This window comes from Melozone crissalis, unplaced genomic scaffold (assembly GCF_028551555.1).
Source record: "Melozone crissalis strain CALT ecotype California unplaced genomic scaffold, PUWL_Pcris_2 ptg000038l_1, whole genome shotgun sequence".
In the NCBI taxonomy this organism is placed as follows: domain Eukaryota; kingdom Metazoa; phylum Chordata; class Aves; order Passeriformes; family Passerellidae; genus Melozone; species Melozone crissalis.
In genome coordinates, this window is record NW_026535816.1 from 8,487,166 (window position 1) to 8,507,681 (window position 20,516).

General features: G+C 35.3%; 1 protein-coding gene across 1 annotated transcript in view; it reads left to right on the forward strand.

The window, feature by feature from the left end:
• The window catches only part of METTL15 (methyltransferase like 15), an 81,271-nt gene that overhangs the window by 11,789 nt on the left and 48,966 nt on the right, over nt 1–20,516 (forward strand). The window contains 1 exon segment of the mRNA XM_054283699.1: nt 18,766–18,902. Within this exon segment, the coding sequence (XP_054139674.1) occupies nt 18,766–18,902 (137 nt within the window).

Below are 20,516 nucleotides of genomic sequence, written 5' to 3' on the forward strand. Positions count from 1 at the left end.
TGAGAGAAATTAACTGCAAGAGGGAAAACACACGGGAGAAAATAATGCCTAATTACTCCTACACCTACCACTTCCCATCTTGTGCGACTTGGTAGTCCAACTGATTGGTCTAGTACCAATCTTGGGTAAATTGTCCTTCTTTGTCTCTGCTGTGAGAAGATGACGTGTGCCTGTTCTGAGTTACAGCTTTTTCACCTGCTAAAACCTCATGTTAAATACTGAGATTTGTAGGTTCTAGTGTAGTTCTGGAGGAAACGTGCTTTAATTTAAAAATATTTCTTAATTGCAATATTCATGCTCATTTTAACCCTCAAGAGCCTTACCTCTTCCTCCAATTCCTTCCAGGCCTAAAATAAAACTCAGGTTCTTAGATCAGATGAGAATAATTAACACATCCTTTTCCAGGATCCTGCACTTGCAGCTTTGGAATCATAGCCTGGCACAGAACTTTTACTTGGAAATCTTAACAAGTTTTTGGAGGTCTAGGTGAATAGCAATAGAAGAATTTTTCACCCAGGATTATCTTCCTGTTGTTTTCACTGCTAAACTTGAAAATCCCATTACTGTTTAGTGCAATGGTAGAATTGTTCAAATTCAAAAATCTAACCACAGGGTTGTTTTTCTTCCCCAGAACAAGGAGATGGCTGAAGACATTTTGTCACTCTTTGCCACCCCCTTCCATCAGCTTCCAACTTCCAACACAGAAAAAATTTCAGCCTTCAACTGTTCAAATCAGCCAGGATTCTTAAGTGACAGAAAACAGGATTTTTGATGGTAGATATTTTTATTAATAGTAAATAATGCTACCTAAGCATCTTAAAAAAAAAAAAAAACAAACCAGATTTAGAATGTGCTTCTTCAGCCTCAAACTGTACAAAGCATTATTTGTACTTTGATTTTTTGAGATGTTGATCTGAAATGGAGTTAAAACAGTGCTCCTGAAAGTCTCCCTTTCAAAAAGCCTACTTGAGCACTTGTGTCACTATCTACTTTTGGTCATCTAAATTTAAAACAAGACTTTTGCTAAGAAGGTCAGTGTAAGTACTTTCCTTTTGATCTTGCATCCTTGTGGGTGCCTGGGTAGTTGTGTAGGAAAGTTTTCCTGAATGAGTCAGTGCACTGAGTCATAGCATGAAGCCTGTAGTGCTGCAGACTAACTAATTGGTAACAGTCTCAAATGTAATTAAAGCACAGTTGTCAGCTCTGGGTTACTGACTGCCATCCCACTGAAGTATTTTGGTTTTAGCAACTTGGATTAATTGTTCTTTGCTGTTAAAGTTTGTGTGGTGTGAGATGTTTCTGTTAAATAGACCTGTTGTTGCCATTATCTTTTACTATCCTCTCTGATTTTTATAGTACTCAGTTTGGATTTTTTCTCTGTTAGGTCACATATTCAGTAATTATGCTTTTTACCATGCCTGTGCACTTACAGATGTTTAGAATCCTTTGAGGACCTTTTAAACTTTTAGTCATTAAGAACTGTCCTATTAGTACTGATTGATGTTTCTTCACTATTCTAAACTCTTTAAAGCATCATTCAAGGCTTTTTAAAAATCAAACTTAAAAATAAATATATTTTTTGTGTTGTCTTGCCAATTACGTTTTCAGTGTTGGTAATTTTCATGTTTGGTGTTCATCTTGTGTTGTGCCCTGGTTTATAATAATAAATGGGGTTTTTTTGTCCATGTGTGAGCCCATCATCCCCAGGTAATGAGCAGTGTTTTCCAGTAGCATTTGAGCCTTTCTTTCTCCTGTTCTTCAGTTCCTTTGTGTGTGTGTGGTTTTTACCACCATGCAGCTTGAGGCAAAGGGCTGGATGGGGCACATTGGACAACAGGACATGTCTTGAAGCTGTTTCATTAAGGAAAATAAAGCTACCTTAAAGCATTGGGAGAAAAGCAAGGTTTGATTTTTTTTTTTTTTTTTGTTTGGTCATTTGCATTATTAGAGAAAACAAACCTTGCAGGCTTTGTGCAGGACTCCTGCTTGTCCCCACTGAGAGCAGAGGAGTGAGAACATGAATGGCTGGTTGCAGCTGAGTTTCTTATTTCTAAAAGCTATTGAGACAATAATTTTGATCTGTAAGAAAGGCCTGTAAGACTTCCATATGTGATGAATGCTGAAGCTAGGATGGTGAACAAAGGCCTCTCTAGGTGGAAGATTCTTTGATGATAAATTCTTTTTCTCTTGACCAGTTTTTCTTCTCACTGAAGCTCTTTAGATGGAAGGACACTGCTGAGTCACAGGAGCATCAGTGCCACAGCACTGGTTCACACCAGGAGTGCACCTGGCCAGGTGTCCAGTTCCTGGCATTCCAGAATTCCATTGCTGCAGCTGCTGATGGAAGCCTGAGAGAAGGGGAAGGGATAGAATGATTGTTTTCTATTCCTGGTGCTGCCTTCATCTGACAACAGTCATGGAAGGACTCCCTTGCAGGGGGAAGCTTGGGGGTTGTACTTGTATAATATCATTTGTGGGAACACAGTTTGTGATGATTGGGAGTGGGGCTGAGTACATAAAAAACAAGTATTTGAAGTATTTTAATTATTTAAATTTCTTTTAAAGCTTTAAAAGACTGCAGGTCTGCACAGTGTGGGTTTAGTGTTGGTTAATGACTAGTGCACTCACTAGAAGGCAGTTGTAGGAATTGAGTTTGTGGTGATTGGAGTGGGGCTGTGACTGATCCCCAGTTGTCTCCAGCTGTGCAGGACAGGTGAATGCTATTGAAGGTGAGGAGCCATGGAGTGCCCAGGGGTGCTGAGCAATCACACAGGGAGCAGAGGGCACACAGGGGCAGGGCATCAACAGGAGGGCATAAAAGGCTGGGCTGAAGGACCAAAAGAACAGCCACTTGCAGTGTCCTGAAGAGGTGAGGTGTTACTCTGCATGGACTGACCCTTGCAGCCTCCTGAAAAGGTAAGGTGTTTGTTTTTATGAGTTGAAGCTTTCTTAAGTTTTCTGGTGTGCATTTTGGCCCTCTTGACTGTGACATGTGCTGGGACAGTCACTGGCACTGTGGTTTTTTTCTACTTCCATCTCTCTACAGAGTGTGTTACGTACTGAACTTCTCTCCACATTATTCATGGTTTCAATATTTGCATGAAAGGCACTTTTTTTATTTGTTCTAACTTGATGCTTGATAATATCATCAAGTTCCCTGAGCTCTTTTATTTTGAGATAAGTGAATCATACCATCTGCTGCAGCTGTATAAAAACAATTTTAATAGTCCTCCACAGAAAACTGCTGGAGCCTTTGGATGTTTTATTGGAGCAGAGAGATGTGTCCTAAGGGAATTCTTTTCCACATTTCCTACTTTCTTGTCCTCATCTAAGCCTGGTTTCATATAAAGCAGCAGTGATGGAAGGTGGTGTTCTGTTCTCTCCTGAAATGATCAGTTGGCTCTGAAATTTGTTCTTTGAATGTGATCTTATTGTTTTTCTGGACTGGAGATTTCCCTCATACCAACTTTCTCCTAGGAGTGTGAGCCTTACTGGTGCAGTTCTTTTTCAGCCTCCCTCCTTTCTAAAGGATTTCCTTCTTCCTGCATTTTTCCTTTGTTATCTTTATCTTGATTTTATCTGGTTTTGCTCCTTTTCTAACAGGTTTTTATGTTTCCCTAATTTAGTTTTATTCTCTATTAAAGTATTTAGTATTTTGATTTTGCATGTTAGCTACATTTTAAAAACTAAATTTTTGAGTAGTTTTAGGGCTGTAACTCTGTCATGTAGGTATTAGTTCTATTTCATCAGTTGTGAAGAAGCTTAGATGTTTTGAATATGGTCACCAAAATCATATTTGTCCGAGAGACTAGCAATAGAATTACTTCTTGAAGAGTAAAATGCAGCATATTTCAAAGCATCTCTTTCAATTTGAAAGACAGCAGTAAAGATTTAAAGCAAAGCATTCACCTGAGAAGAATAAAGCTCTACTTGGAAGTGTTCTGTTTCTAGGTAAAATCAGATAAGTTTAGCTGAAATGGAAGAGGTTTTTTTTTTCTTGCTCTGTGTAGGAGATTTAAGAGAAGATTGGTGTGGTGGAAAGTTGTAGCTTGGATTTTGAATTTAGTAATTTGGGAATTGTTGCATTGTGGTTTGTACAGTAGTACAACCTACAGCAGTACTTTTGGTGATAAAGTTGATTAATTTGTAAAATATTACTCATGTAATCCTGGTAATAGAGTTAAAAGTGGTGATAATAATCTATTTGTTCTCATCCCATTTCTCACACACCATTAGCACATATATTTTTTGGGGTTTAGCACTTCAGAATTCTTTGGATTAGGCAGAATTTGCTTGGCAGAATCAGTCTGGTCTAAGCTGGAGTACTGGAGATAAAGAAACAAGATTCCTCACCTGTTAATGGGATTTTTGTATCTCAGTACAAAAGTCTGGAAAATCTCACCAGTAGTGGGATTGTCATTTGCTTTAGGTGGAGTAACTTTTCAGGAGTGTTTATGTACACTAATTAACAAACAATGTTTTTTTAATTGTGTGGGATAATGCTTTCTTCATATCACCACCAAATTAATGCTGATGATGTACTTAGTAGAACACTTGAATGTTCAGAGGTTGTGTTCTGTGTACAGGGACACATTGCATGTCACAGCCAGTGATTTTGCCTTGCTGTGGTCAATGGATTGCTTTTACAAATTTACAAATGTTGCACAAAATTTCTAGTGGGTTACTTTGTTCTTCCAGGCAGGAAGGGAAAAAATTTAAATCACTAAGTGGCATCAGCAGCACCGGTCTTGGAAGTATTTGTTAGTCTTTTATCTGCTGGTGGAGAGAATAATTAGAGACTCAAGACTTCATTTCAGCAAAGGTTATAAAAAATTCTGTCTTGTTGACCTGGCTCTGAGTGGGCACGAATAAGTGCTTAGAACCTGGCATTTGGAAAATCCAGAAAATAAATTTTAACACCTACTAGGGCATGAAACAATTAAGGTACCAGCTTTAGAATAGTTTCAAATACTGTAATAGTCAAAATAATTTATCAAGCAGTCCATTAAGTACACTTGGAAACATATTCTTAGTCCTATGTTTTTTATGGTTCTGTAAAGCTTTTCCTATACAGTTTAGGAATGTCATTATTTTTGCTCAGCAAGTCAGGTTGCTAGCTTTCTATTTGAGTAGTATATTAAAATGTATCCATGCCAAAGAGTGAAATTCAAGGGCCAAGTTATCAAAAACAACGACATTGAAAGAAAAACAAGAAAAGCAATAATGGTGCTGGGTTTTGCATTAAGGCATTTAACCTTTCCAGACAGAGATTTTTAGGGTGATGACATGTATTTAGAGTAGACATGACTATTCTTGAGTGGTTCCACTCATGGAAGGGAGGTGGAAGACAACTCAGCTGGGTCAGCAGCACCTCTGGTGTGCCCTCGTTTGTGTGGTGCTGGTATAGGCAGAGTGCCTGGGTGCACCCACCTGCGTGAGGATGTTGTGTGTTCAGAACAGAAGAGTGCTCCCATCTTAAAATAAGCTTAATAACACAAGAAATTATGTGAAGTTCAATAGGAAGAAAATGTATCCCACTAAGATAAACTCTTAATCCTGTGTCCTGTTGGAGCTCTTAAATGTCTAACATGGATTAGAGCACACTTGGTGGCTCAGGTTCTGCTTGTTGACGAGATGATTTAAAACTATAATTATTTAATTATTCTCTTCTTGTGTAACTAACTTTTGGATGAAAATACAGGGTAAAGCTAACAGTTACAAAACTCACAGGCCCATCTATCTGTGCATGTTGATTCCAAGATAGTTAAATCAACACGTTTAATTGCTTTGTGCTGAAGGATGCAACTGCTTATCTGTAATTGCATGGAATTGATACTGTTATCTGCATGGTCTTCCCTACTCTGTCATATTCATTTGCTTGATCTTGAGTTAGATAACAGATTAGTTTGAAACGAACTGCATTCTGTGTGTGTGCAGATCATAAAGCAAGTTAGTTCTGCTAATGGTAATTCCTTTGGTCTCTAATAAAGGATCATGGCATGCAAGCATCACCATGAAAAACTGTGTAAAACAACTTATTTGCAGGCAATAAATATCAGACAAAGGGGAGCAAGTAGGTTTACTGCATTTATACTCTTCTTGTGGTAAAAGCTGTCTTATTTTCTGTGTGTTTTTAGGGATTTTTAGAGCAGTTTTTTACAGTAGGGTGTTCAGTGTCATTGGGCTCGTTTGTTGAGTTTTGCAGCACTGGTGTGTTAGAACCAGCTGATTAAAATACTGCCTCTATCTAATCTGTGTAATTAGATGTAATCCTTGTTTCAGCCACTGGGAACTAACAGGTGTGAGCCAAAGCAGCTCCTCCTTGTGCAGCATGCTGCCACAGGCAGTGCTCTGTTGGTAAACAAAGAGTGTTATCAGAGTGTGGAGTTTTCTCAGCTTTTGGTTCGTGATAGCATCTCACTGTCACATGGAAACACAACCAATGAGCTCAACAGCTTCAGCCCAATGTGTGATTTAATGTGTTCTTAATCCACTTCTTTATGCTTTCTGTAACTCACAGCTGAATATCTTGTTTTTTTAGAAAATAAATCCTCCACTCCAAAAATTTGCTCCATTTCGTCATGCCATTGCATTCTGGGATTTCCACCGTGGCATTCTGTATTGAAGTGCACAGCTGGTGGAATTGAGGATGTTTTTACCTTACAATGGAAGCAAAGGGACCCTTGTTCAGATGGCAGATTGTGCATGCCTGGTTTTTTTTTCCCACTGGCTTACATCAACATTTTAAAGATATTTTATTGCTATAATTGCATTCTGCTCAGACTTTTTATGCCACTATTAAACCACCTGGGCAGTTTCCACAAGAGGCTGGGAATTCCTGGTCTTGGATTTTATGCTCTGAAGGGCCAAGTAGTCAGTAGATCACTTCTCTAATCAATAGATTATATGAAAACAAATATAAATATGAATATACTATATAGATTATACTGCACAGTTCTACAAGGTTTTTATTCTCAGTATTTTTGTCAGGGGTGATTGACAGTTTTTGTTTTGATTGCTGTATTAATGTAATAAAGGGTATAAAAGCACATTACAAGTCCTGCTGTTCTCACTAGGAGTTGGAACTCATGTTTGTGGTAGGAAATTAATCTGGTTTTAATTGCCTGTGAGCCTGAAGTATGTTCCTTTTTGTAAAGCTGATCTCACATAAATATAAATCAGTAACTGCCTGTTCTTTAATTATGTATTAGTGTATAGTATTTGCATGGTGGATGAGAATATGAGCATCTCCAGTTACAGTGTGTTGGAGGTCATTAAATCTTCCCTGTTGGATGAAGTTTAGTAGCACTGCATTTCTAAATAATGAAAAATGAGCTGTGCTGCCATTTGTTTTAGAGTGTGACTGTGTTCAGCTATAGTTAGTTACCTTATCAGTAAGGTTACAGGGGTTTTTTTTACAATATGGTAAACAATTGCTGTAAGATACACTGTAGAATTGCAAAAAAATATAAGGTTGTTGTGAATTATTTTGAGATATTTTAATGCAAAATAAAGTAAAACCTTTGAAAATATTTGTTGATATTTCATAAATATATGGCTGAATTCTACCATGGTGCTAAAATATTCTATGAATTTTTGGAAAAGAGGACTAATGTAACCTGTATTCTTCCATGAGTTACAGAGAATGAAAATAAGTGGAGAGAGAAAAAAATTCATTGAGTTGGTTTTTGGAAAAACACTTAAACTTATTGCATGAAATATGTTAAAATCAAATTGCAAATTATTCCCAAATTCCTGCCTTTTGACTTTCTCTTGGAGAAGAATAATGTATTTGAAATTTATTTGAAAATATGCTGAGGTTTTTTTTTCTGTTGTTTTTTCGGGAGTTTTTTTAATAGCCATTACTTAATCAGTAGGGAATGTTAAGTGAAATAATATTACTAAGAGAGAACTGTTTAGAATGTTTGGATGAGTAGATTTTTTTGATGTTGAATGGCAAATTACTCTTAATAGCAACTTTGAGTCATAGTATAATTGAATTGGCAACTTTGTACAAGTTACGATCTTGGATTTACACTTCAGCCCAAGATGAACAATAAAAATACGTAATTTTTCAAGCAGAATGTGTTCTTCTGGAGAGGCCCATGGGTGAAGGTTGGGATTTTTTTGTGTGTTGGTGATTTTCTTTTTTAATTGGTTGGAGCTTTATTACGCTGTTACATTTCAAATAAATTGAGAATTGTGAGAAGAACTAATAATGATGATTAAAATAATAAATAAATAATAAACAGTTATTTTTATAGTAATTATTTAGAATAAAGGTAATTTTTAGCTATTGGCAGGAGAATATTTGTGAGGTTCCTACACACTGTGAGGTTTTAAGCATGCTGGCCTGATCAGAGCTGTAAGCTGAGTCCAGCCATGAACTTGAGTTGACAGAAAAAAGACTCCATGTGTCTTTCAGAGGAAAAGTGATCCCACTTCCATTAGTCTCTCTCCAATGGATTGTTTGTTCCCATAATAAGGTGTCCCAAAGCCAACACTGAGCTCTGTGTAACTGAGCTGCTGTCAGTGACTTTACCTGGCTGTGACTTTGCACTGCAATTAATAGCTTTGGGGTTTTTTGGTTTGGAAGTGTTCACTTACCTAGGTTTTGAAATAACTGATTTTTATTTTATTTTTATTCATACATAAATATGTTCACAGCGACCTAAGGGAGTGGTTCAAATTTCCTTTTGTGCCAAGTTCTTTTATTTGCTGCACACACTGACCATTAAAGTTTGTTCAGAAATAATTGTGAGCAACTTAAAATGCAAAATGATGCCTGAAATAGAATCTATGTGAGGAGATTTGGAATGGTTCCCTTTCTATCTCTGACAAAATTGTACCTTACAGTTATTATACAATTAAAATTTAGCTTCCTGTTGGTTATTACAATTTTCTGGACTTGTTCAGAGCATATGCTAGGAAAAGACAGTCCAAATTTTTTTTTCTTTTTCGTTTCTGGTATATTTGGCCATGATCTGTCCAAACTGCTCCAAGACATGTGGCTTCAAAAGTGATGAGCTGCAGAACCAAGATTTTCTGCATGTATCTCATATAATAATTTTAGACTCGCGTGTTTTGCTGTGCTTTGCAAAAACTGATAGTGAGATTTCTTTGAAAAAGCTCACAGTCCATATAAGAAAGAAGATGAAATGGTGACTCTGATTTAGTGGGAAATGATGGATAGAATTATGTGTAGTGCACATATAGTGCTGTAAGAAATGCACATGTTGAATATGTGGTAAATGTTTAGAAAATTTTTTTTTTTCTTTAATGTGAGAAACTTGATTGTTCAATTGCTGTTTTCAGCATATCTAAACAATACTTTTGACATGTTTGCCATGCCAGAGAACTCCAGCTCCAATAATATATATTCTATATATCTATGATATATTATATATTATATATTATATGTTGCATAATATATAGTATAATATACATTATAGTTATATATTATATATTGTGTATATTATATATAATATATATTATATATAGTATATATTTTATATAATATATATTATGTTTTATATATATTATACATAATATATATATAATGCTGACATATATGTATGTATATATATACATTTATTCACATATATTTTATATATATATTTTTTTTAATATATATATATTTATATATATTTATAATCAACAGTTTGTGGAAATCTGGATTGCCGCTTTGAGTTGTGCATGCCTTGGAGGTGACCTGGAGAAAAAGGACAGGAGAAATGCAGTATTCATTTTGTTGGTGAACAACTTCAGCAGCAAATGAGGTTTAGATCAGCTATTAGGGTGAAAATACATAAACCTGATACTTTTGCTTTCCTTTAAAACACTTTGCTACAGAACAAATTTTTTTTTTCCTTTCATTAATTTCTTGTGAAAATGTCTGAATTCGAGCATTACATCCTCTGAGAATGTATTTTCTGTTAATTAAAACGCATTTTCTGCTGCCAGACATTGCCCCTTGAGCACTTGGCATCTCCCTATGTACATCCTGCATAACCATTCAAATGAGCCTTCAGCCCTCCCTGGGCAGAGAAGGTTAATATAGGCCCCATTGAATTGACCCCATTGAATTCATCCTAGGATGAATTCAAATTGAATTTATATTATTGATTTAATCATATGTTGAATTCAAATTTAACTCATCCTATTGAATTCATCCTGTGTGAATTCAAATTTAACTCATCCTATTGAATTCATCCTATGATGACTTCATCCTGTTGAACCTGTATGCTTGTGCCCCAAAGCTCAGAAGTTCAGTGTGCTGGCTTCTGCTTGGCTTGATGGCCATAAAGACCCCATTTCTGCTCTTCCGGGGCTTTTGGAGTTGTGAATTTGGGGTTTTGGTGGTTGTGAATTTATTTGGACAAAATGGTTTTGTCTGCTTTTTCTTGTTTGATATAGAAATATGGAATATATGTTGGAGGTTCTTTTTTCCAATCCTGTAAAAAGTGGAAAGAATGTAATTTTCAAAACAAATATGTTCTGCAAGTTTCTTGAAAATATGCTGATTTCGTAATTGTATCATCACATGGTACTTAAAATTACTGAACATGATGATTTTAGTGTTTGTTGGTGAGCATGTCCTGAACAGAACTCTCTTTCTATATTGTCTCCTTGTGCATTTCAAATAGCGTTAAAAAAGGGAATAATCATATTTTTCTGTTCCTAGAATTTTCAGGTAGGATGTTGCTGCATGCAGTGACATGGGAAGTTTTTTTCTGAAAAAAATTTTGGGTTCTCTGTCCACTAGGACAATTATATGGAAATGAAAGCACTTCAATAGATTCCTGCTTTTTAAGGTGCATCGTGGTCAATCCAGAGTGGTTTGATGATGTAATAAAGAAGTGGAATTAATGAAAAACCTCAGCAATATACAAATCCTTTTGGCCATCTCCCAAAGAATAGCTGTTAGAAAGGCCTGAATGAAATGTTAGTGACTGAATTTGGGTGAAAATTATGGATTTCAAAGCAACAGAACTTCTGTTCCTATCTGCTGCCATATAGACCTGATGTGTTTTAGGATGAAAAATCATTGCTCATCCACTGGAGCTGAAATTGGTCTTGAAGTTGGAAGAAAAGAGGTTGAAGTTTGGATGTATTTTTCCTTACTCTTAGAAGGGAAAGATTATAGATTTCATTTGTCCTTCAGATTAATTTTCTCTCTGTGTTTATTGAAACTATAGGTTCAGTGAGGTTGGTCTTGACAAAGGCCAGCACTAAACATTAATTCCCAATTTTGAGCTTTGCAGAAGGGAAATAAAATCCCGAGGGACTGAGAAGAGATTGCCTTTTCTCACAGTGGACTTTAAATATGTGCCCAAACAATAGTCTGTGTACTTTATTCAAGAAACACTGACAACAGTAACTATTTTTACCATGTCTCTATTCATACTTTTGTAGTGATTAGTTGTGAAAGATGTAATAATAAAAGGATAAAGCAGATCAACTATTTCTTGGGAAAAAAAAATCACTGCTAGAAAAAGTTCCTATAGAATTTGTTGTCAATGCTCCCCACTTCAATTCTGCCTGGTGTATATTAAATAGTTGAGTGCCTTAAAATAGTATGCTGTAGAAAACCCAAGGTGTTTGAACAAGAGGTCAGATGTCTTTTATTGCACTTAGAGTTGATATTTGGAAAATAAAGCAGAGTGGAAAACAAGTTGTGTTGTGACAATGACCAATTTCTGTTGTGAATACCAAGGAAATTCAGACAGTGAGTTTCGAGAACATGACTCATCGTAGGAACATCAGAAAAATGAAGTAGCAAAAAGCATCTTGCAATGTGTTGATTGTTTTGTTTATATTGCTTTTCTGCTCTCAGGATTTTTTTTTTCCACAAAGAGATGGAATAGATACAAATAAAATAAGAACAAATACTTTGATACAGACCAACAGTGGCTGGCAATGCAGTAATAAATATTTATTGTTAGCCTTAACAAACATCCTTGTATTTTGACCTTCTTTGCATTTTCAAGCAAACACCAGCTCTCATTTCAAGTATGAAAAATTTATTATTGTGAAAAATGTTGGCTTGTCATCCCACTGAGAAAGATCAGTAAAAACAGAGAGGAGCACTGTGATCTAGCTTTGATTGGCTTGGAATACACTGGTTGATGGTGGCTTTAATATGACAGAAATACTACAGAAACCTATTTCTCTCATTGTGTTTTTGTGCACTTTCCTGTGTTAGACTACTCAGTGTAATAATAATAATACTCCAAGACAAAAGATTGTTACTTTGACATTTGCATGAATGCCAATCGCATGAGAGTCTCCATTTTATTTCTCTTTCTTCAGGCAGCAGTTTCCAGGTATTTCCTTTTCTTCTAGGGAGCTGAAATGTTAGGCAGCATAGCTTGGATGCTGGCTAGCTGTTCTTTAGTTTTTTCTTCGTAGTATGTTTTAAATAAATCAGTACTCTGGTTGTGGGTGTTTTTTAGAATCCTCCAAAAAGTGGTAAGAGTGCCATTTTCAAAACAAATATGTTCTGCAAGTTTCTTGAAACTATACTTATTTCATCATTGCTAAAACTGAAATTATACTTATTTCATCATTGCTGAAACTGATAATATACTAATTTTATCATTTTTGTTCTTTGCAACTCTTCTGGGAGATGAAACATGAGTGGTGGGGTGCTGGGGCTGTTTTCTCAGCTGTTGCAGCACGGTTTGTGGCTGTATTTCCTTTCTCCCAGAACTAAGTTCTTGGTTTCTAGTTTGTGATTTCTTTCAAATAAATCTGGTTTCTTCACTTGTGCAGCCCAGTTCTGGATGGAAATCCTCCATTAGGCATGGATCACTGTTAAATTAAAATGTTCTCTATGGCATTGATGTGGTACTGGCTAGGGGTGGGATTCTTGCAAGCTAATTTTTCTTCTGCTCATATTTTAAACATGGCATTCATGTTGTTGGATGATTCTTATGAGCATTTCAGCTGGGAGGAGTACTGCAAAATGCTTTACTCACTGTGTTTGAATGGCTGCCATTCAATGAAATGTTTCTTTTAGGCAAGAAGGGGACAAATGCCAACAGCAGGAGCTTCAGAGAGGAGTAATTGTGGGGCTGTCTCTTGTGGTTGTGTATGAAACCATTGGAGGAAGGATCAGCATTTTCTGGGAAGGTTCTTTTTTTTTCTTTTTTTATCAGAGAAAGAACTTGGAGGTAAAATGGTTTAGGTGATTACACTTGCTGAAGGCGCCCAAGATGGTCACTGTCAATATGGATTTTTCATTTTTATTTAATCGAAAAAGTGGATAAACAGGACTGGGGATTGAATAATATAAATAGAATTAAATAATCAAATTAAATAATTAATAGAATTAAGTAAATTTAATTAATGGAACTAAATAAATTCTATTAATAGAATTAATAGTATTAAATACATTCAGTTAACAGAATTAATTAATAGAATTAATAGAACTAAATAAATTCTGTTAATAGAATTAAATAACTACGCGGTGCAAGGTCACTTTTTGCACAATAACAGCCTTTCTGGTTTTAGAAGAAATTAATTCTATGTATTGGAAAGAGGCATAGAAAATGCCTTATGTGTGCTTACTTATCACAATGTGTTAATGATCTTTATCACAACGTGTTAATGATCTTTATCACAATGTAGTAATGAGCCAGAGAGGTTGCCTGGACAAAAAGAGAACTGGCAGGAGTTTGTCCCGTGGGGTGGGGAGAGAGAGGCTGCTCATGGGGCACTGATGCCCAGGACTGGAGGTTGTTTGCCATGTCCTGTATCCTAACTCAGCATGTCTCAGGGGGTTTGTACAATTTGCCACAATCTTTTGGAGATACTGTCCAATATGTCAGAGTCCTCTTTCAGACAATGTCAGGGTTGTGAGAGGAAGAAAAAACATGTTTTGGAAGATCATCTGATGGAGTGCTTGAAGTAATTAGGGGAAAATGAAGTCATACATCTAAAGGATCAAATTACTTAAAAAAGACTAAAGTTCTTGCCTTTAAAAAATAAAGAATGAAGAGAGTGGAAAATACTGGAATTGTGAGCTTTTAAAAACCAGCATTATGATGTTTCAATTTGTGTCACGTTTGAGTCTCAATTTTGTGGAAGTTCTGCAATCTCATTTTGTTACACAGCAAAGAAAAAATAATCACAAAATCACAAAAGCTGTCAAGTGTTCTGGAGTAAACTTTATCACATGTGGAACATAGTCATTACAGGAATTCCAAATCAGTCATAGTAAAATGAAATGCTTAAAAGGTCTTTATTATGAGAGCTTTTCTGTACCAAGTCTTGTATACCAAAATGAGTTGGTGAGCCCCAACTCTTTGTGTCTCTCTAACTGTAGTAGAGCTAGCTGGAAAATGAAAGCTGTGAAATTTTAGTTTGTTGCTCTCTGTGTGTCATGAAAGAGCCAAATGCTTTCTAAAACCTGCAGTCACAAACTGATTATGAAATTCCCATGGGGACTCTGATGGGACTATCATAACTTAACAATGGAATGGTGAGTCACCGCAGGAGAAATTCATGTAATAATCTTTCCCAGTATTTGTAGGACCAGGAGGATAAAATGTCATTTAATTTCATTTGATTAAAAACTAGTAGGCAAGAGAGAAAGAGGAAGGAAAAAATGATGCATCTTTTATTTCAGGTGTGAAAGATGGAAGGAATATGTAAGAAGCGTATTATGGAGCAGGATATTACAGTGATTAATTTCTAATCTGACCAATGCTCCAAAATGGTCATGTTAATATCGTAATCATTCTATTTGATAACTTAAGGTGATAGTTTTTTTTTTTTTCAGATACTAGATGCAGAGTGTAGCTTTTGAGTGGAACAGCTGGATTATGAGGAGGTGGGTTGTGGAGGGATAGAATGTAAGAAAATAAAGATAGTGCGGAACTCTTACACCTGAGGAGTTGCAGCTGTACTAATTACCAAAGATTAGGAACAGGCCTGCCCTTAACAGGCCACAGCTGTGTCCAGTGAGGATGAGTGCTATGAGAGAGTGGGGTAACTGGGTGAGAAAGGAGCTGGAGTTTGTTGGCTGTGCTGTGAAGGGAGTTGGAGTCAGTGCTGTGAGGAGATGCCCATGAGAAATCACCAAGGAGGTATGGAACTTTTGCAATAGGATGACAACAGTGGATGTAGATTAAATCTGGTGCTCTCAGGTTAAAGACCATGGCTGGTGTTGCGTAAAGGTTTGGTGTGGTGTGTGTTGGTTCTTTGAGAAAGGGGAATTCAGTGAGTTTGTGTTCCTCACTGAAGCTTCCCAGTGCTGTCACAATACTGGGAGTTTGTCACTGTGCCATGGCACAACCACCCCATCCTCTCTCTTCTCCACCTTGCATTGCCAATGTTTATTTTTGGTTTATCTTCAGCATGTGCTGTGTGGTTTGTTAAGAAGCAGGGTGTGTAAAGGGCTTGTCAACCTTAAAGTGTATCAAATTGAAAATGAATGAAAGCAGAAGCAGATGTCTGTGAGGAAAGGTAAGACCGTTAAACAAAATATAAGTATTCTTGAATGAACTAGAACATTGTGGGAATCCACAAAATCAGAGGTTTTTGGGGAAAGCTGCAAAAGGCAGGCCTCAGAGACAGCAGAACTGTGATTAGAGCTAAGCAGCAGCCATGAGATTGGTCAGCAGAAAAATTATGTAAGTAGAAAAGCAAGGACAAAAGCAAGGACAAATAGAACAATGGTCTGTGTATTAATGCTTGCCTAGAAAAACTCCCCAAGCTACAGAAAATTTTATCTTAGAAGGTATTAGGAAGTTTTAAGCTTAATAATGGCACTCTGTGCATTGTATTTTAAGGCTTACGTGCAGGTATTGTGTTTGAAATAAGCAAGCAGTGTTTTACCCAAAGGTATGTGTGCTTATAGTGGTTGGATAGAACTGCTGTCAGTGTGCTTCTGCTTTGTGTGATTGGTCAAAAAAACTTCTGAAGTGAGTTGTAGCATTAAGTTCTTGGTCTGCTGCCTGGGATGTGAGCTGCTGGCATCTTCCCATTGTCATCACCATGGAATGAGACTGATGCTGGAAAATAAACAGCTCAAGGCACATTCACAGCATTCCTGTCCTGTTTGTAAACATCTTCAAAAATTCATCTGGAAATAAAAATCTCAGTGTTACGTGTTGCTTAAAAAGCAAAATTGTCTGGAAGCTTGGCCAAAAAGGTCCCTAATTTATTTTTTCATGTTCTGCTGTTCAAACCTAATGGAACCAAGGACTTCGTAGGAGTGGTGGTGAAAGAAGCATCACATGTGTTCAGTACTTTGTAGAGATGACCAAAGAAGAGTCAGATGTTTAGATGACAAGCAGGCATGCAAGAAATAAATTAGTAGTTAAACATATTAGTGGGAAAAGACTATTTTCTGGAAAGTCAATTTGCTAGTGAGTTTAAGTGGAATAAAATTATTATTTCAAACTATTTTATTTTAAAGATAGAAGTAGCTCTTCTGACACTTCCTATCCCTTCCGTGACTCTTCCTGCCCACACTGTAGGTCTGTTTTAGGAAATAGTGATTTTTTTCAAAGTTTTCATCCTAGTTTTCTCTAGCTATGATAAAGAACAAGAGCATTTGTTTGTTTTTTTTAAAGAAAACAAAACAACCAAACCCAACTATGAAGATGTGACTCATGCTGATGAAACTTTTTTTTTTCCAAGAGGAATTATGATGCAGTTTAGGTTGGTTTTGATTGTAATGTGTTGCTGCACAATAAGTGTAATCCTAAATGACACTTGGGACTCCTGTGATTAAGTTTTTGAGTGCATTAGTGCATTTCTGAGTGGGTTAATCTTATGCAAAAAAAAAAAAAAAAAAAAAAAAAAAAAAAAAAAAAAAGCTTGTTTTAATTTTCTGTTGCTCCTCCACATATTTCTAAAGGGATTTTCTAAATGGATTTCCCTACAGAACTAGAATATAAAAGCTAGAGGTTTATTGCTTATGTACATTAGTTCTGGTAAGGATTAAATGGAAATAACTTGAGTGGAAATCAAAGCATAACATATGTACCCTGGAAATTTTAAAAGTAATTTAGGAGAATTTGTATTTCAGATATTTAGCTACTTTGGATTTTTATTTTAGTTTATTTTTAGGATTCTTATTTTAGTTTTCTAAAATGCATGTTCATTTTTACAATTTGCTAAGCTAAATGCAGAGTGAAAAATTACATTTTTATATTCATTTACATTGAAGGAAGATAATAAAAAAGTAGCTAATTAGTTTAATATCCCACTCAATAGCCAGCGTTGCATTTTTATGGGTGTAGTAGAAGTAACAGTACAATGCAAAGAAAATCCAGAGTGATGGGAGTCTTTAATAAGAAAGCTTCTCTGAATCTTACAGGTATGTGAGAACTTATAGAGAACATGCTTGGAGTTTTTAGCATATGCAAGTATATTTAAAATTTAGCTAAATTCTTATGTTCAGTTGAGTTAAAGAAACAACCACATTGTTTAACTGCTTCAGTTTTGTGTTTATAAATTGGTTTCAAGGAGTATGCTTTTGTTTTTGGCAGAAGATAAATCAGAATGCTTAAATAGATTGTTTAGAATGGATGATGTGTTCTCTGTAACACAGATTTGTCTTACAGATACTGTTTACAAAAAATTATGGGTCAGTGCTTTATTTCTTCATATGAGTGATGCAACTTAATATTGGGTGATCACCCACTAAATTTTGTTTCCTTCATTAAGTTTGTAAAATATTGTAGGAAATTTTTGCTTCTAGAACATAAGCTTAGGAAATGTGATAGTATAGCATGAAGAAATTGTGTTAAATAATTGTTTCAGGCACAGTAGAGTTAGATTATTAGTCTCATAAGTGTCTTATTTATTTTTTGGGGAGGGGAATTTGATATAGAAGTCTTTGCTTTCTAAAAAATGGTTCTGGATATTTGGGTCTTCATTGCCTTTGATTTTCTGTTCTTATCCAATGGAGTTTCTGGTTGACTCTTAGTTCTTCTTCATTGCCTTTAAATTTCTGTTCTTATCCAAAGGAATTTTTGGTTGAATCTTAGTTCTTTGAAGAGTTAGATTGAAAAAATTCGCTTAAAACCTGCTTTTACCCTTGGGCCCTATAATTTGTGAGAATAAGTTTAGTTCATATCAATTTCTGCAAAATATGATTGTAGCTGGTAAGTAGTTTTCAAAACCTGTTTCACATAAAAAAAATAATCTGAGAAGTGGGAAAAAATCCCCATGCAGATATCTAATATTCAAGTATATGGAGAATTTGTTTTTCAGGTCTAGCTTGAGTTTCCCTCAACAACAGAGGTCAGTTCAATCAGGGCTGAGAGAAAAGATTTATGGCAATACCAAGGTGCAAAGAGGCAGTGACATTTGTACTTTGGTTTAGATACAATGAAACAAAAACAGTAAAAATCCTTTTTTTTTCTTTTTGCTAGTATGTATTCCCTAGACTAAAGAATTCCAGTGAGAGGTTTGGGGGTTTTTTTGTTGTTGTGTTTTTGGGGTTTATTTTGTATTTTTTTTGGAGGGGTGGTTTTTTGGTTTAGTTTGTTTTGGTTTTGTTGGGGGTTTTTTTGGTGTTTTTATTTGTCTGTGGGTGTTTGGTTTTCTTTTTTGTTTTTAGTTTTGTTACAGTGAGAGACTATTTTTTGCAGAATTGCAATGATGTCAGAATACAAGAAGCATTTCCAAAAAGACAACGGCATGTTTTCCTCTAGTCCACGAGGGGGATTTTCAAACTTAAGTTCTGCACCATCCATTAGTTTGTCAGTGCTCTGAGGTGAAAGTGTTTGTGTTTTCCCTCCCCAGCGTTTCCTGGACATGACATTTGGAGCTGGAGGTCACACAGCAGCTCTGCTGGAGAGAGCCAGAGACATCACAGTGTATGCCCTGGACAGGGACCCCACAGCTTACAGCATGGCCCAGCAGCTGGCAGCATCCTACCCGTGAGTTATCTCCTCCTGTCCTATAAAAATGGCTGGGATAAGGCTGGTACTTGGGTGTTTTAGCAGTAATTTAACATATTTTTATATATTATAATATATGATAGAAAATATATTATGCAATACAATATATTATATAATATAATTATAATATATTATTATATATTATATATTATACAATATAATAGACTGTATAATATATTGTATATTGTATATATTATATTACATATTATGTCATAATATATATTATATATTATATACAGGTATAATATATATTATATTTAAAATATATTTTTTATATTTTATATAATAAAATATATATTAATATATTATATTATATATATTCTGTATTATATATTTATATTACAACTATATAATATAATATCTAATACAATATATTATATCATATCATAACACAACACGTAACACAAAACAACATAATTTTATAATATAATTATAGTATTGAATATATAATATGTATATTATTTTTATATATTATATAATAAAATGTAGTATATAAAATATAATATATAGCATCATATATATTATATATATAAAATATATATTATATATTTTATAGTTTTAATGTCTTGATGTGGAATAGTGTTCTGTGCTGTGTGCACCCTGTTGAATAGGAGATGATCCAAATCAATTTGTTCATGAGAGCGTGCAGCTGCTTCTTGGGGTTTTGGAGTTCGACGTGTGTTTTGTGGGTTTCATTTTAAGCAGGCATCAAGTAGCTGATTTTATATTTAAAAAGAGGTTTTAAAAAGATTCATGTGTTCTGTTTGCCTTGAGATGGTTCTGATTGCAAATAGCACAAAAACATATCTTGGTGGTATGAATTTCACAAAAATGATGGAATAATAGGTCTTAAAATAATTAGGTCATTTAAATATGGATTATGAATATTTTAATTTTAAAAACCCTCAAAATAATTGTAATTCAGTATTGGCTTTGCTAAGTATTTTGCCACTGGCTTGAGAAACTACGGAACAATTTAATAAGCTACAATTTCTGTGTATAGCTTATGCTTCAATTTTCTTTTTAAATAAGAGTGCTGAATTTGCTAAATGAACAATTGCTAAGTGCAAATTTTCACATCTTTTTTAGTTACGCAAAGTTATTGCTCCTTTATTTAATTCAGGAAAGAACCCAGTCAGAACATCAGTGCATTGGTGCAAAAGTGTGCAATATATGGAGTTGAATGTGAGCTTTTCAGAAAGTGACATTTTCAGATCTGACCAGTAGTAAAAATGTGTAGATACAAAATTAAATAATGTGAAGTAGCCAAGACTTGAGAAATTTAGGTGAGGTAGTAAGGAGAGAATACTCACTGTCAGGTTGAAAACGTTATTTCAAAATGAGCTTTAAAATGAAGAAAAGCAAATATTTCCAGTGAGAAGAGATCTGGAAGAGGCAGATGAAAAACCACCTGGTTCTTCCGTCATGTTTCCCACAAAAAGAGGAGTTCTGGGGCAGCAGTAATATTTAAGCCATGCAGAAGGTGTTCCTCAGCTTTTCTAAGATAAAGGGCTAAACTATGCATTCCTTTCAAGTGTGTTGGACAGAGACCCAGTGGGAGAAATGCAGACATGTGCCAGGACAGCACAGCTT